The 17,342-nt window shown below is 37.1% G+C and overlaps 1 protein-coding gene and 1 long non-coding RNA gene across 27 annotated transcripts in view; one reads left to right on the top strand and one right to left on the bottom strand.

Annotated features, from left to right (window-relative positions):
* The window catches only part of CARMIL1 (capping protein regulator and myosin 1 linker 1), a 312,501-nt gene that overhangs the window by 60,542 nt on the left and 234,617 nt on the right, over positions 1–17,342 (bottom strand). For all 25 annotated transcript variants that reach the window (XR_011529654.1, XR_011529655.1, XM_070584187.1 and 22 more), the window contains 3 exons: positions 7,883–8,058; positions 4,746–4,833; positions 2,382–2,531 (listed from right to left, as the gene is read on the bottom strand). Coding sequence is in view for 23 of the 25 variants with exons in the window: in XM_070584187.1 (XP_070440288.1) it covers positions 2,382–2,531; positions 4,746–4,833; positions 7,883–8,058 (414 nt within the window). In the remaining 2 variants the exon portion in view is untranslated. The remainder of the gene's footprint in view (positions 1–2,381; positions 2,532–4,745; positions 4,834–7,882; positions 8,059–17,342) is intronic.
* Positions 1–17,342, top strand: part of LOC139077281 (uncharacterized) — a 36,282-nt gene that overhangs the window by 7,663 nt on the left and 11,277 nt on the right. Inside the window, exon 3 of one of the 2 annotated variants that reach the window (XR_011529658.1) lies at positions 4,482–5,755. The exons of the other annotated variant lie outside the window; for it this stretch is intronic. This is a non-coding gene — a long non-coding RNA (uncharacterized lncRNA). Of the gene's footprint in view, positions 1–4,481; positions 5,756–17,342 lie in introns of those variants that run through there. 2 annotated transcript variants of the gene reach the window in all.

Raw genomic sequence — 17,342 nt, 5'->3', positions numbered from 1 at the left:
TTCATGAATAGAGAGGAATGTTCATGGTACATTATCTGCTTATAGGCAAACCTACGACGAGAAAAGGAAACAAACGAAGCAAACCACCATGGACTTATTTTCATAAAGAGTGATGCCTCCTCAAGAAGTGCCTCAGGCAGGTCCTTCAGGAGGTATTCTAGAAGGCGTTGTTACCACAGGAGATGACAGCTCCATGCGTGTTATTTCCCGGATGACCTTCCAGTAGGATGAGACATGGAGGTGGAAGACAGTGATATTGATGCTTCTGACCCTGTGTAAGCCTAGGCTAATGTGTGTTTGTGTCTTAGTTTTTAACAAAAAGTTTAAAAAGTAAAAAAAAAAAAAAATTAAAACCAGAAAAACCTTACAGAATAAGGATATAAAGGAAATATTTTTTGTATAGCTACACAATGTGTTAGTGTTTTAAGCTGTTATTACAAAAGAGTCAAAAAGTTAGAAAAATTTTTTAAAGTTTATAAAATAAAAATGTTATAGTAAGCTAAGGTTAATTTATTATTGAAGAAAAATATTTTAAAAATAAATTGAGTGCAGCCTAAGTGTACAGTGTTTATAAGGTCTAGAGTAGGGCACAGTAATGTCCTAGGCTTTCACATCCACTCACCACTCACTCACTGATGCACCCAGAGCAGCTTCAGTCCTGTGAGCTCCATTCATGGTAAGTGCTCTATATAAGTGTACAATTTTTTATCTTTTCTGTATTTTGACTGTACCTTTGCTAGGTTTAGATATGTTTAGATACACTAATACTTACCATTGTGTTCAACTGCCTACAGTATTCAGTACAGTAACACGCTGTATAGGTTCGTAGTCTAGGAGGCTATACTATATAGGCTGTACCACATAGCCTAGGTGTGTAGTTAGACTATACATCTTGGCTTGTGTAAGCACACTTTGATGTTCCCACAACAAAACTGCCTAGCAACGCATTGCGTTCTCAGATAGTATCCCCGTTATTAAGCAACACATGACTACATTTTATTCACAGATTTTTAAAAGATAACAATGGTGTATAAATAAGGAACGACTGAAAGCATTACATTCTCTTCTGGGCTGGAAAAATAGTATCGGCCACATCAGATCCTTGCTTTGAACGTTAAATACAAGTACCATTCCGGGGCTGGCCCCGTGGCTGAGTGGTTAAGTTCGCGCGCTCCACTGCAGGCAACCCAGTGTTTTGTTGGTTCGAATCCTGGGCGCAGACATGGCACTGCTCATCAAACCACGCTGAGGCAGCGTCCCACATACCACAACTAGAAGCACCCACAACGAAGAATATACAACTATGTACCGGGGGGGGTTTGGGGAGAAAAAGGAAAAAATAAAAAAATCTTTAAAAAAAAAAAAACAAGTACCATTCCTTAACAATGGCTCCAACTAAAAATTACTAAAATCAGTAACTTATGTAGATCCAGCTGGGCACATAAGTACTCAAACCTAGTCTCACTAACACCCTCTCAGATTATAAAGAATTACTAAAAAAATGGATATTTTAGTAAAACAAAAATATCGAATACAGAAGATAAAGTCATATTGAACACAGAGGCATATACAACTGTTTTTATGGTAAAGTGAGAAGTAACTAAACTAATAACACAAATTTTTACATAATGAAATAGGAACTGGAATAAACTTGTCCTCAGAGAAAAAAGTATCAACAACCCGAATACTCTATAACTATATGGTCAGATGATATACCAGTGAAATTTAGAAAATGAGTAAGGAATCAACACCTACTGCTAGGTAAACACTGTAGTGTATACTCCATCTTCTAAAGCACAGCAAGTCAAGTGATTTAAAGAGAATATGAACTAAACAGGAAATGCAAATTTAAGAGTATACTCCAAAGTAGTGTAAAGAAAAAATAAGAAGAAACAGAAAACATAAATTATAGGACCAAGAAAGAGATAGTCATCCCACATCTTTTATTCGGGAAAAAGTCCTTCCTTACATTTTTTTAATGGCTTCTTTATTTAAAGATATTTTCCTGTCACAGATGGCCTTTAAAAGTTAATCAATTTCTAATTAATTTAGGAATTTTTTCCACGATGGCTATAAGGACAGATCCAGGTTTTATGTTCACTAAAACTTTCACAACTTCTCTGGGCGGGGTGGAGGAGTGTAAACATTAAGAGAAGTTTTACAAAATTACAAACAGAAAGTTAGGTACAAGGCCTTAGTGGGGACCTGAAGCTTAAGCTTTATTAGCTTCATTAACAGCCTCTGCACAGCAACAAGTTTCTGAAAGAGTTGTCCCCCCGGGGAGAGTTTTAGCTGGTCTGGTTTATAAAGGTGAGACTTTTGAAAAAGCAATAGTTGAGTCCAGTGAATGGAATAAGGTGCTGCCGAAGGATGTGTCTTACCATACAAGTATCCAGGTCTTCCAGACGCTCTATCTCTGTGAGCTCCTCCACTGTGATGATGGAGCGTTTAACCGGCTTCTCCTCAGCCAGCTCGAGCTCCAAGGACTCCTGTTGAGGAAGGGTCTTGCCACGTCTGCTGAAATGGTCAGCCTAGAGAGTCAAGATGCACACAGGGAGAAATCAAAGCACAGAAGCGAGGGAAGGGCAGGTCAGCTGAATTCCGGAAGACATCTTCCACAAGATGGCCCAGTGAAGGATTATGTCTGCCTGTGGTTAACAACGACTCGTAACAGAGTCACGCCAGAGTAACTTGCCTCTTTTCCATTATCTTTCTTTGGAGGGCCGAGTGTTTTAAGCAAGAAATTATAAAACCTCCTTTAGTAAATGAAACTACTTAGTCTAGAAGAAAATAAGGATTGTTCTTTCTATTAATTTTATTTCCTATTTCTCTATCTAATGCTTAAAAGTATCTAACGAGGGGAAATAAAATTATTCCAAGCTTCATTATTTCTAAAGGGCTTAAAGGAAGGAAATTGCTAATATAATTTTAATTATTGCTAACTTTCATTGTTTTCATGTAATGAACATATTTTATATGATTTATTAATTTCCAGGTAAACCTAAAAAATTAAATGGTAAGAAGTAGAATAAACTGGGCTGAAATTAATGAGCGCTGGTGCTGAGCTGCTGCATCACCAGGAACTTTGATTTAACTCTTTTAAAACAAGGAGAACCAGGGAACGATTCTACACAACCTCTCGGAACACTTGTAAACTTAAGTGGGAAAAAATATGAATATAATCGGAATGTCTTTGACAACAAAATTTCATTTTGAAGATTCTACTTCTTTCACAGAGCAGTTAAGCTCTCTCTTACAAAACAAGAGTGCATTCACACAATTCTTTCACAACTGTAAAAAGAAAATGCCAGCACTACAAGTGCTTAAATTCTGCAAAGAAGAATAAATGCAAAAAAAGTGAAAAATTCAAACTTTCGGTGTAGTTCTCCGGTGCAGTCATGTTGATTCAATATCCAGTATTTGTCGCATCAAGCAGGCATTCTGAGGCAGTCCCTGGAGCTGTAGGTTATGGATAAACTGTTTCTATAAAAGATGCTGTACTGACTTTGTTTCTGCTTATTTTAAAAAAGGAAAGTGTGAATTGGGAGCTCTGTAGCTCTTGACGGTGCCATGAACTAGAAACTAGCACTTCTTAAATTCTCTGTACTGATGAACCAGTTTTATTTTTACGTTTCCAATTTCTCACAAAGCAATATATTGGTAAAATACAATCGAAATGAAAAATTGGAAAAATAACATGTGTTTGGATATTGTGGTCAGGTCAAATTGCTCTAGAAGTTTCTCCATGTTTTCCTTTGGTTGCTGAACTAACTTTGTCACGTACTAGTAACCATCTGCTTGTGGGTCAGCTATGGTTCACGGGCAATTCTCTGAGTAGCATTGCTGGAGATGTCTACCTTATCTTTTAGATTTTAGAGGAGAGTCATATATTTTCCTGAAACTAATTTTTCAAATTACTCATGTTGTCTGCCTCATGGATAGGAAGTTGTTACTGTTCCTTTCATTTTGATGTTCTCTAGTGTCACCCAACAATTCAATGGCATAAAACTAGTATCTCCATTCCAGAGAGTTAATCTGAATTTTTTCTCTGGAAAAAAGTCATAACTTGCTTGGGAGATTTCTACTTTATCACACTGCTAATATTTTTGAGACGTAAGATATAACCAGTAATAAAACCTTCAAATGAGCCTTGGAGGACTTCCTGAAGTTCAAGAAACATGAAGTTTCTGATATATTTTTCATATATACCACCAATATTGGAAGGAGAGTCTTTTACCTTGGTGTAGAACCAGTATCCAGATTAAGAAAATTTATTTTTTCACCTTGGTTATATCCAAGAGGCCTGGATGGGCACTCAGCAGCTAAAAATCACTAGAGCATGTCCATTTTACTCAAACTTTCTTTGGACGCCAAATATTTCATTTCCCCCATGTTTTCAAGAATAGTCCATTCTCAAATAAATCAGAGAGCAAAAAAATGAGCACAGATTAACCAACTAATCTAAAAAATCTTAATTTTAGATCTCAGTCTCAACATCATTGCCCACCAAGACTTTCGACCTGCATTTTTCTGGATGACATCATTTCTGCTTTCCTCTGCCACTCCCTCTGGAGAAATTCTAATATCCTCTAGATTGGCTGGAAGCAACGTAGAAGAGTAAGGAGGAAAACCAGAATCTTAACCTATAAAGCTGCAAAGGAGTAAAATGTAGAAAGGCTGGAGGTCACGCTGCATCACAGAAGACCAAAAGAGGAGGTCCCGCTCCAGATGTTCATGGCACTCACCAGTTTATGATGGCAGTGTGAAAGTGCATCCAGAATTTCGTCCACAATTCGATCAGACAGGAAGGAGGCCACTGTCAACTTCACTTCACTATGTGAAAATCAAAAGGACAGAGGAGCATTTTAATTTGTGCAAAGGAAAAAACATCTCCCACCCTTGAGGCTATGCTGATAAGCTCAACTGTGATTCCGTTTCTGTCTTTGAAAACGGAATATAAGAGGGTGTGATTAGGGCCAAGGACTTCTAAAAATAAGCCTTAAACACTGCCATAAACACACAGGTAATAGACTTTCTTTACCAATTTCAACCTGCCTCTGCAATTTCAAAACTCAAGATTTAGTGGTAGAAATGAAAAACATCTGGATAAAGACAAACTTAATGGGAACCATACGCACCATGTGGTGAGGAACAATCCATCCATTGACATGAATGAAAACAAACTTGGGCTGGAGTAAATTAAGACAGTCTAGTCTGATTGTTAAACCTGGGTTATTACTTTAATATGCATATCCCCCACCTTTTAAAAAAACTTTTTACTCGTCAAATGGTACCAATTTGAACTCCTTCTGCTTTGACCTGCCATCTTACTTTGAATACGTACAAATTCACTGTTCTCTTGTCTTTTATGAACAGAGGCTACCAAAATGTTCAGTTTTAGTGCTTCTTGCCTGACCTTAAAAAGGGGCCGAGACAACAGAAAATAGCCGGTAGTTTTCACTAACAAACAACTCAGCCACTAAGGTTTTGGTCAGATAGCTGGTATTTTAGTGATTTGGTACTCCCAAGAATTCAAATTCCATGTGTGTTTTCAGTCTGAATAACCCTACCTAAACGCACATATGCACAAAGGTAGATAAATGCACAATACATTTAAAGGTAAATGCGCTGAGAGACATGTCCCCACATTCCAACACTGCCTCATAAGCCCAGTGTGCTTTCAAAGTAAACATATTTAAAGTTTTTAGAGCAGGGAAAGGAGTTATCAAAATAAAAGGATTCTATGCTAAAGCTACAGTTGGAAGTATATCTGCGTAACAGGGAAAAACCTTTCTAACTAAAGGCAATAATGTGCATCGCCATTTCTCTGCCCAGGAAGACTTCCGACGGGCGGGCAGAAGAATGGAAGCAGTAACTCTTCGATGCCTACGTTAAAAATTGTCAAGGCGAAAGATAAAAGGATGTTTCTTTAATTTCTGTCTCTGAAACAAGGTCTCTGTAGCTATTTGGCTTATCTGATACTTTATTACTCCCCAAAAGTGTCCATTGATAAGATGCACTGGGTCTCTTATTAAAAATGCAGCTTACTGGGTCCCACCCCAAACCTCCAGAGGGGCCTGGGAATCTAACTTTAATAAGTGCTTCCTCTGATTCTTTTTAGACATCTTTGGGAATTTTACTTCCCCATAAAACTATAGAGTCAGTAGTTTAGTTCTCTCTCTTTTCTCTCTCTCTCCCTTTCTCTCTCTCTCTCTGAGCTAGGGAGGAGCGGGTTATCTATTTCAAATTGTAGCCCCCAAAAAGATTCTTAAAAATGCAATTTTTTTTAATGACTCAAGATTGTTCTATCATTTTGCTATTGGATGCTATACTTCCTTACTGATTGAACTTCCAGTTTGCAAAATTTTTAGAGGAAACGATTGGACTTAATCTGCACGTGCACACATGCATATGAATGTATACATCCATGTACGTGTGGGTGCGCATACTTTCATTCTCTCCAGGCTCAGTGTAACGTATTACAAAAAGCCAAGTAAGGAGTTAATGGACATATAATTGATTCATTCATATGAGAAGTTCTATACTGCTGTTCATCTATCAGAGTTTGCCCATTTTCAGGGGAAATGACCGTATTTGACAGAATTTGGTACTCCAGTAAAGGCATCAGAGTATGATCTACTGGCGGTTCAATCCATTATGTATCATGAAAGAATGGCGGTCAATACGTTTTTTTCTCCTTCATACTAAAAGGGCTTCAATGAAAATTCTGAAACCACGGGTTATAGAAACTTGTAAGCATACCTTGTAAGGACTAGAGCTCATACAATCACTAATCTATGGGTCCTATAAACCCTTTGAAAGTCTTTTTTAAATTTCTCAAGTCCTTCCAATTGTCTTACTATTCAGTTGAGTAGGCACTAGGATCTGTTATTTTTTTAAAAATCACACGCACACTGAGGACAGCTGCATCTTTGGCCTGAGACTGTCCAGTTACTGCAGAATTTCTTAACCTTCAAAATTCCACAATCTAGCCTTCAGGTTGTCGGCCTTCAATATCTACATCGTGATGATATAATTTTTGGCTTTACTTGGTTTTTGACTCTCATTTTCTTGCAGGCTATCATTTAGCTATATCATTATATTTTAGTACAACTCCCAGCTATCCAGATAAGAGCTGTTATTTTGCTAAATATTCTTATCCGGATTCAGAAATGGTTAAAATGGGAAACTTAAAATGCTTCTGAACTTGGTTTCTAATTCATCTGATTCCCCAGCTAAGAAACATAATGAGAATTAGCTGAACTATCATGTAATACTGGTAATTATCCCAGAGTCTCTATGTAAAAATCCAGAAAGGTTTGTTGGTGATCACACCTTCTAAATATTTCTATCTTGGCATATTTTTCAAACTCTAACAAGTAGAAATCTTTATAAACACTCCATAGCACCATGAGCACGTACACAGTATCACAGACCGACCGAAGGAAAATATGGTGAGGTCATAGTGGGCCTCTTTGCCTAATTATAGGCTACACATTTGCTTATAATAGTATGGTGGTAGAAAGCAAACTGACCTCAATCTCAAGTTAGCAATTTATAAAGGTGAAAGATAAGCTTCAGAAGCAGAAAAAAGGGATCACAAACATGTACCCCTCTCCCCATTAAAAATAAAACCCTTAAAAAGAGCAGACAAGTGTAGGCTCTTCTGTAACACAAGCCTATCTGTGGTCATCTTATTTTGAAAATGTATAAACCTATGCATTTATGCACAGCTATGCATATATTTATATATAGTCACTGCCTATTAGATATGCCTAAACACATTATATATGGATAAAGGCAATAATAACACTCTTTATAGCTTCCTTGACTGCATTCACAGAATCTGCAGATCCTAGGTTTATTAACATTATAAACCTACCTAATTTTGTTAAGGATATCAATTCCAGACTGCTCCAACAGGACATTTTTAACAAAGGTACGTGGAATGGAAATCTTTTCAGTGCTGGCATGAATCAAGTCTTGTCGAATGTGGGCTTTTTTCATCACATTGGGACAAAGATTCTCGGCAGCATCAACCATGGACTCAAGCAACGCCTGCAATGCAGCACAAGTGGAGGGGGAGAGATGATGACATTGCACCGGAGGCGCCCGCCATAAAGCTGAAAGGTGGTTATATATGACACCGAGCCCTGGGAGAAAAGGGACACAATAGAGTCTCGGGACACAATCAAGGATTCTGAAGTGCCCCGCCGTGCCTTGTGACTATTGGATGATCACTGATCTCAGGTAATCATTTTAAATCACTAGGAAGATCCATCCAAGCTTCACACTGGCATTTGAAGTGTTATGGTGTACTAGCTGTATTTAACACAAAGGCATTCATGATAAGATTTAAAAAGACACACATCAAGCCTTTATAGACCACCTTACCACACCAAATCATTCTCCTTGATACTAGAAAATAAACTTACAGATCTCCCTAGAAAATATATCAGATTTGAACTCCTGTACGATTTTCCACATCACAGAAACCCCAAATCAGGGTGAACCATTCAATAGCATTATCAAAATACCAGTAATAGAGAACCACAGAAACTACTGCCAGTTTTACTCTTTTAAAAGAAAAGCTTTAGTGTCAGGTAAAATTATAATTGTTATAACAAAAATAAACAACATGAATAACAGACAAAAACATTTACAGAGCGGTTTGTAAACAACATTAATAATCATCAAAACACACTTATATAGCACTTTAGAGTTTGAAAAATGCTTCCTGCCCATTTTATCTTTCCAACATCTGTGAAGATGGGTACAGAAGCTATTCATGTGATCTCCATTTTATAGCTGAAGAATGTGAGCTAAAGAAAGTTCAACGATTTGCTAAGATGGATGATATGGCTGCTAAGTGTGGAAAGGGAATAAGCATTCGTATCAGACTTAAATTTAAATCCTAGCTGAGTGACATCAGGCTAAGTTACCGATCTCTCAGTTCTACTTTCCTCATCTATAAAATGGCAAATAAAAAAGTTCTTGCCTCATAGGATTAATGAGAATTAAATGGTATTACATATGTAAAGTGTTCAGAATAGTGTCCAGCATACAATAAAAGTTCAGTATAACACAGACAATATTATTAATTTGTTTTCAAAGATGCTACTCTTAATGGTAAAATTCCAGTTTTTGAAAGCCAGGCTTCATCCCATTACTATCGCAGCATGAACAAGGACTAATGAAGCATTATTATGGAAAGACTAGTCCAGTGGTCTATCTGCTCACATATTCACACACATAGCACAATCGCACTACTACAATGTCTCATTACGCTGGAGGATGAGCAGTAGAGCAGCAGGAGGTTTATAAAGACCTTGTGGAAAACAGAGGAAGAGAGGCGGGAGGCAGCCCCTTGAGAAGTTTCCAAAAGCCACTCACATTTTGACAGCATTCTGTCCCTATTATAACTCTGACTAATCATTGATGTAGTACAACATTCCAAGAAAGCTGCAAGCAATGCCAATGAGTCAGTTTAAGACAAATTCTTTCCCTCTTTGGTGTTAGAATAAACATATTCTGTTCCAGATGGAGTTGCAGTCTAGCACTCCTGATAAGAACGACCTCAGGTATCAATACGCTGTTTGGATTCTGTCACGTTCATCAACATATCCATGACTTTCTGAAAGGTCCCCCTGCATGACAGTGCTAATTCAGTTGGAATGAACCCTAGACCTAAAGGGAGGAGACCTGGCTTCCAGTGTTGGCCCTGATGTGAAATTTCTGTAGAATGTTAAGTGAGTAGCGTCAAGTGAATAACCTTTGCATATTTCTGCATTCTCACCTATAAGATTATTTCTAAGGTCTCTTTCTGCTCTACAAATGGATGATTGCATGACTTTGACCTTATAAAAGGAATTTTTGCCTGCCCTAGGCATTCAGTTCAACAGATTTTTTGCAGTTAGCTCCCTACCACCACCTCCAGACCAAAACTGACTGACAATATAATATAGCACTTTATACACTACAAACTGATTTCATCCACGATTTCCTTTGTCCTCATCACAACCCTGTAAGTGAAGGTAGATTTCAGCAAACTCATTTTATAAATGAGGAAATTGGGGCTTGGAGCAGCCAAGTGACTTGCTCAAGGTCACTCAGATAGTTACTAGAATAAGTGAAATGGGGACTCAGGTCTTCTGTTTCCTACTCTGGCCATCCTCTTCCAATGCCCCTGCCCAGTGCGCACAGAAGCATCCTGTTCCTCTTTCTTCATTACCTACAATTTTCATACCTATTCCCTTAAGTCTATGGTACCTAAGGCTGCCATGGTCGACTTTCTGGTGACAGGGCTAAGAGAAAGGGGAGAAAGGATGACAGGCTAAATTTGTAATGGAGCTCCTGACCACTTCTTTGTGTCCAGCTCCTAGCTCAGGTCCTTAAACAGCATCTCCTTCCAAGTCCATGGCCTTCTGCCCTCCAAATCATATTTTTCAACATCCATTCTTCCCATGACTTCAAATTACTACTCATATTCCGATGATTTGCAACCAAATGTTTATCTACAACCAGCTACATAATATATACAGTACATGAATAATACAGTCCATTAAGCATTTCCACCTGGATATTCTACCATAGAAAGGTCACCTGCAACATGTTTCATTTCCCCCTTATCCTCACCCAAACAATAACTACAACAGTAAAATCAACCATTGTTGCAAACTTTTTCTTGTAAAGTAAAGCACCAAACTGGGTCAGAAATTTGCGAGTCTTCCTAGACTCCATGTACCTCAATGCCTTCCACCACATCTATCTCTGTTTTAGAGATAACATGTTTTATGTTAAATTTACTCCTAGATGTTTCCTCAAAAAATGAAATATGCCAAGAACATTATTCATTAGCACAGAATAGAAATCCCTGAAATATTTGGTAAACAGATTATCTTTCTAGCCTCATTTCTTGTCATTTCTTAATATTCTCCTTACAACTATTCATACTCAATTACAGGTGCACTTCCTCACAGGATCCAAGCTCTGGCTCCATGCTTTGCACACCTTGTTTTCTTAGCCTAGAATCCTCCTTTTCCCCTCTGGAGTCAGAATAAATCACCTGTACTCCTCCACACTCAGCTCAGCTCAAGCGTTACCTCTTTGAGGACACTTTCTTGCTCTTGTCCACCTTACACCCTCTGCACCCCAAGCCGTGTTTGATGACATTCTTTGGTGATCCCATAGCATCCAGTGGGGAGCTCAGTAACCAAATGTGTCATATAATGGTCAAGAATGCAGTAGCTTTTAACCATTTGGGGGCCAAAGAACTCCTTTGAGAATCTGATGAACACTCATCCAGAAAAATTAGGTGAAATTTTGCATTTAATTTTAGGAGTTCATGGAGAACTAGAGGCACCAGACTCCAGAAACACAATTTGTACCTGATGGCAATGGTGAGGTCCTTCCCTCTATCCCCAGAGCCAGCATACTTCTTGGAACAATCTCTAAGAAACATATAAAAGTATTACAAGCCCAGGTACTCACTAAGTGTGGGTACGGAATACTCCATCCTTTTTCTACTGATCTTCAATGCTACCTCTGTCACTACTAAAGTTTGCAGACATGTACGTGTCTATTTCTGGGATCTCTCTTTCTGTTGCATTGGTTTGTCTATCTCTGCACACTGTCCTAATTATGACAAGTCTTAATATGCGGTAGGGCAAGACTATCAACCTTCTTGTTCTTCCTCATAAGTGTCTGGGCCATTCTTGAGCACTGCTTTTCTATACATTTAGAATTAACTCTATCAAGTTCTGTTAAAAACCTGTTAGAGTTTTTAATTAGAATTGTACCCAATAATAGATAAGTTTGGGAAAAACTGACACCCTACAGTACTGACTTTTCCTATCCATAAACATGGCAGATACTCTTCTTTATTTTAGACTTTACAGTCTTTCAATCAAGTTTTTACTTCTTCTCCATTGAGGTATTATACATCTTTGATTTATTCCTAAGTACTTTAGCTTTTCTGTTGCTGTTTTAAATGATGACTAGTTTTAATGCCATTTTCTAACTGTTGCTGATATATAGAAATGCAACAGATTTTTAAGTATTAGTCTATCTCTAGCAACCTCATCATACTAATCCTAATAATTTACCTGCAGATTCTTCTGAATTTTCTATATAGACCATCAGAAAATGTGCAAATCATGATAATTTTTCTTCCTTTTTAATCCTTACACTTTTCATTTCTTTTGCTTGTCATATTGCACTGGCTAAGATCTTCAATACAGTGCAGAACAGAAGTGGTGATAATGGACATCTTTGCCTTAATCTTGATTTCAAAGGAACTGCTGTTTTCTCCCCCGCCTTGTCCCAATGTATTTCAAAATATTTCAGACCTATAGAAACATTGAAAGAATGGGATAATAAGAACCTATGCCCTTCTCCTAAAATTTATCAACTGCTAATAATTAGCAATATTTGTTCTCCCTCTCTCTAAGTCATATGAAAGCAAGTTGTAGGGCATCAAGACCCTGGCCTCCTAACTTTTTCAATTATCATATGCTTTCACTCATTAGTTTTCGGCCTTTCCTCACTTCCAATATTGGCATTTAAGACCACGTATTTCACTCTAAGCACTAGTTTAGCTGCATCTCACAGGTTCTGATATTATGATTTACATTATTGTTTAATTCTAAATATCCTCTTATTTAAATTATGTCCTCCCTTTGACCCTTGAGTTAGAAGTAATTTTTAAATTTATAAACATGGAATCTTTTCTAAGTTTTCTTTTGTTATTAAATTTCTAATTTTTTTGAAATGGGGCCAGAGAATATGGCCTTTGAAAATTGTTCAGATGTTCTTTATGACTTCATGGGCATTTTTTGTAAATATTCCACGTATCCCTGAAAAGAACTGATATTCTCCTATTGTTGTGCACTGATGTTATATGTCCACTAGATCAGAATTGAGAATTCTGTTGTTCAAATATTCTTTTTTTCCTTCTTCTCTGCAAAGCCCCCCAGTACATAGTTGTATATTCTAGTTGTAGGTTCTTCTGGCTCTGCTAAGTGGGATGCCACCTCAGCATGGCTTAATGAGCAATGCTAGATCTGTGCCCAGGGTCCAAACCACAGGTCTGGCCCCTCAAATATTCTTTATCATTACCTTTTAAATTTACTTGATCAATCAATTACTGGCAGTCATTTAAAAAGACATCTACCATAATGGTGAATTTGTCAATTTCTCTTTGTAATTTTGTCCACTTATTCTTACACATATGAAGCCACATGATTAGATGTACACACACTTGAAATTATGTACTTCTGGCAAATCGGACCATTCAATGTGCTGTTTTATCTCCCGTGATGCCGTTTTTATTGCATAACTAGATTTAGGGTGGCAACGTTCCTTCTGCTGTGGAACTGAACCTTGTATTGCAGGATGTTTAGGATCCTTGCTACCTGCCCATACCAGCTGCTAGGATAACCCAAAATAATGCCAAACACTTCCTAATGCCCCTCTAGGTATGCAATACAACCCGTGGTTTAGTGCCTGTTTTGGTGGTTACTGTAGACATTTTAACGTGCATACTTTACTTCCTATCTAAAGCAGCACTGTCCAATAGAACTTTCTGAGATGATGAACTATCAGTGCTGTCCAATAAAGGAGCCACTAGCCACATGTGGCTACTGAGCACTTCAAATCTAGCTATAGTGCAACTGAGAAACTGAATTTTAAATTCAATTTTAATGAATTCAAGTTTAAATTACCACATGTGGCTAATGGATAACATACTGGACAATGCAGGCTTAATGCTGATCTCTTAAATCTTTTCCAGAATAAAACTAGGACCTTAGACTGGCTTTTACTTATTTCTTACTGACTTAAATGCTCACTTCTAGTATTTACTTTTATTTATTTTTAATTTTATAGTACAAATTAGGCATTATTGTTGTTGTTTTATATAGTCAATGTCTCTCTTTACCTACATTTGGCATTTTCCCTGCTCATTATTCTACCTCACAGCTGAGATACTCTTCCTTTGATAATTTTTCCTTTGTCCCAAAGTATATCCATTAGATGTTTATTTAGTGTAGTCTGATAACAGTAAACTATCTCAGTTTTTGTTTGGATGAAAATGTTTTCATTTTATACAAATTCTTAAAAATTAGGTTTACTGGGTATCTAATTCTTGGTTTATATTGTAATGTCCTCTTGGAAGTGTGAAGATATTATTTCATTGTCTTTTAGCTTCCACTATCTGTTGAGACGTGAGCTGCTTAATATTAAGTGAATCTTAATATTGGTCTTTTTAAAGTAGTATGGCTTTTTTTCCTCCCTCTGACTCCTTTTAAGATCTTGTCTTTGTCTTCTGTGTTCTTTATTTTTCACTATGATGAGTCTAGACATGGATTTGCTTTTATCTATCCTGCCTGAGTTTTGCTGGACTTCCTGAATCAGAAGATTCTAGTCTTGCATTAATCCTTGAAATTCTCAGCTACCATTTCTTCAACTATTGCCTTTTTCTATTCTCTCTTTTCTTTCCTTCTGGAAGTCTAAACTTGGCTTATGTTAAACTTTCTCACTCTATCCAGGTTTCTTCCCTTCCCTTCCATATTCTCCTTTTTGTAAGTCTATGCTATACTACTTCAGATGACTTGAATCGAGCAGGCCCTATACTTGAAATGTAATCATCAGATTTCATTTTGCATGTATCTCCCCAATGATAGTTATGAGGTCTATGTTTCTTAACTGTAAAAATAACTAATGATACTTAGAAAACTTTATAATATTTGTAAAATAAATTGGATTAATATCCTTAACATGGCAGCTACACTCACATATTCTTGCAGTGAGCCAATGACCTGCTGTAATTCGTTACAAGCAAATACAACTTTCACACTAAAGTGCTCTGAAATCAATCTTTCTTTTGCTTTGGACAATATAAAGTGTAAGAAAATAAGAAAACCCAGGAACTCTTCTAGTCAAACTGAGTCAATCTTGCCACAAGGCCACCTACACCCCTCAGGTCTCATTTCCTAAGTAAATCTGAAATTTACTGGTGAAGTGTTTCATAGTTTAAGCCCTGAGTGAAATCAACATTTCCAAGGCCAAAACAAGCACTCTAAAACTTAAGTCCAGAAGGGAAAAATGAATGTTTCCTTATGTTAAAACATTCAAATCTCACTTATTCATCGACTATTACTCTAAGAATAAATGTTAGGATCAGAAAAGGGAAAACAGGAGGAGAGTTGTCATTTTAAAATACTTAAAACAAGTCAGTCCAGAGAAAATATCACCTGTTTTCAAAGAAGGTATTTCTCTAAACTTACTGTTTTCTTTTCCTCCAGGAAGTTTGCTAAGAAGGCTTGCTCATCTGGCCAATTTTTGCTTTACTGAAATAATATTTTTGAAAGATGACTCAAAGAGCTATTTGAACTTATTCTCATCTAATATTCAAAATATCTAACACTGACCATGATGCAGGATGGCTGAATATTAAGGCTGGAAGGGATCCCCCTGATTAACTTGAGACCGAGACAATCTTGCACAGTCCTGAAAAGTTAGGTGACTTGCTTACAGCAAACAGTTAACTAGTAGCCAACCCAGGACACAAATCCAGGCCTGTTAGTACCATATCTTTTCATTCGCAATAATAAAAATTTATTTTTACAAAATAATTTATTCACTTCAGCTTTTGCTAGTAGAACATGCTAATTTCAGAGAATTTGGGAAACAGAGGACTCTTTTTAACAGGGAAAATTTGATACTAGTAGTGAAACAAATGAGGAGCACAATAGCTTAATAATTAACCAACTGAATATTCATTGTAGTAAAAATACATTTTTCTTACATAATTTTAAGAAAAATCAAGACATTGGAAGGCTATACAAATAGACAAATGGAGAATATTTTTTTAAATAGTAAAATGATGTCCACTTGTCCGGTAAACTGGAAGGAAACAGAAAGAAAGTAAACTGTTACAGTCTATTTAAAATATCAAAAGTTAAATGTGTACCCAGTTAAAAGGAAATTAATAAGTAACATTTAACTAAGAAGTTGTGATGGATGATTTGCTACGATTCATGGCAGATGTCCCTAAAGGAAATGAAACCTGAAACTCAGAAGGAGTGAGTACCAAAAACAAGCAAGTGGGGAACAGAAAAAACAGGCCATTTGGGAGCCTGGGACCTCAGAGATTGTAAGAATGAGGGAAAAGCATGTTGTGACACTTACAAATAAGGAAGCTGTGATGAATGGAGAACACTGATGACACTGACAAGGGATCAGAAAGGTCAGCATCAAAAAAATGTGGGGAATGTCTATTTACAGAAAAATATTTTTGGTCCTAAATATATTTATATTATTTCAGGCTTTTAAAAATTCAAATGCCTTTTACTTTGGACCTTTGCCTTCTCCCTCCCAAGAATAACTAACAAGAGCCAATTCCAACCCTCTGATGCACTGAGAAGGAAATGGCCACCAAAGCTACCAAGGATAACTTGTGATTTAGACCAGTTAAAAGAAGTGACAGCAGGAAGCTGTTTGACAGAGAAGCTTCTGTTGCAATGTTTCATGCTGATTTAAATGCCAGCCAATTCTTAGTATGTAAGGAGTTCTTACAGATATTTTCAAGAAAAGAATTAGGCAATAGAGACTAAAAATGTAATTTACAAAAGAAGAAATGCAAATGGATAATAACATTATTTGATGTATTACTGGTTACTAAAGAAATCCAAAAGACACAATGAGATTTTCTGGTAACCCATCACACTGGCAAATATTAAAAGGTTGATGTATTTAGTATTCATGAGGATGAGGCAAAATGAGCAATCCCTTATACTACTGGAGAGCAGTTTGTGAATACAATATGAAAATATAAAATGTATGTAATATTTGACCTAGAAAAGGGTCAATTATTCACTCTAACAGAATTAATTGGAAAATAAATTATGCTTGCTGTGAGATAATAGAAAATATATATATTGGTCTCTGCTCCTGGTTCCTTGCACAGAGCTCCTGAAACCCTTGTAAATTCCTAAGTGACAAGAGCACTATGAGCATCTCTTGTTCTAATATTTGGTCTTTGACCCTAGTTCCTGACACAGGGCTCCTGGAATCCCTGTAATTTCCTGGGTGATAGGAGTGGGTTTTGTTATAATGAAGCGACTTTGGGTGGGCTCTTGGATGGCTACAGAATGAGGGCTGGTCACTGGACAGACCAAGCCATGATTAGAAGCTTGGAATTTTCAGCCCTGCCCCTCATTCTCTTGAGAAGGGAGAAGAGCTGAAAACAGACTTAGTGATGGATCACACCTTCAGGATGCAGACTCCATAAAAATCCCAAATGTACAGGGTTCAGAGAGCTTCCGGGTTGGTGAACACTTGGA

Source organism: Equus przewalskii, chromosome 19, assembly GCF_037783145.1.
Source record: "Equus przewalskii isolate Varuska chromosome 19, EquPr2, whole genome shotgun sequence".
NCBI lineage: Eukaryota > Metazoa > Chordata > Mammalia > Perissodactyla > Equidae > Equus > Equus przewalskii.
This window is presented reverse-complemented; position numbering and strand designations above follow the sequence as displayed.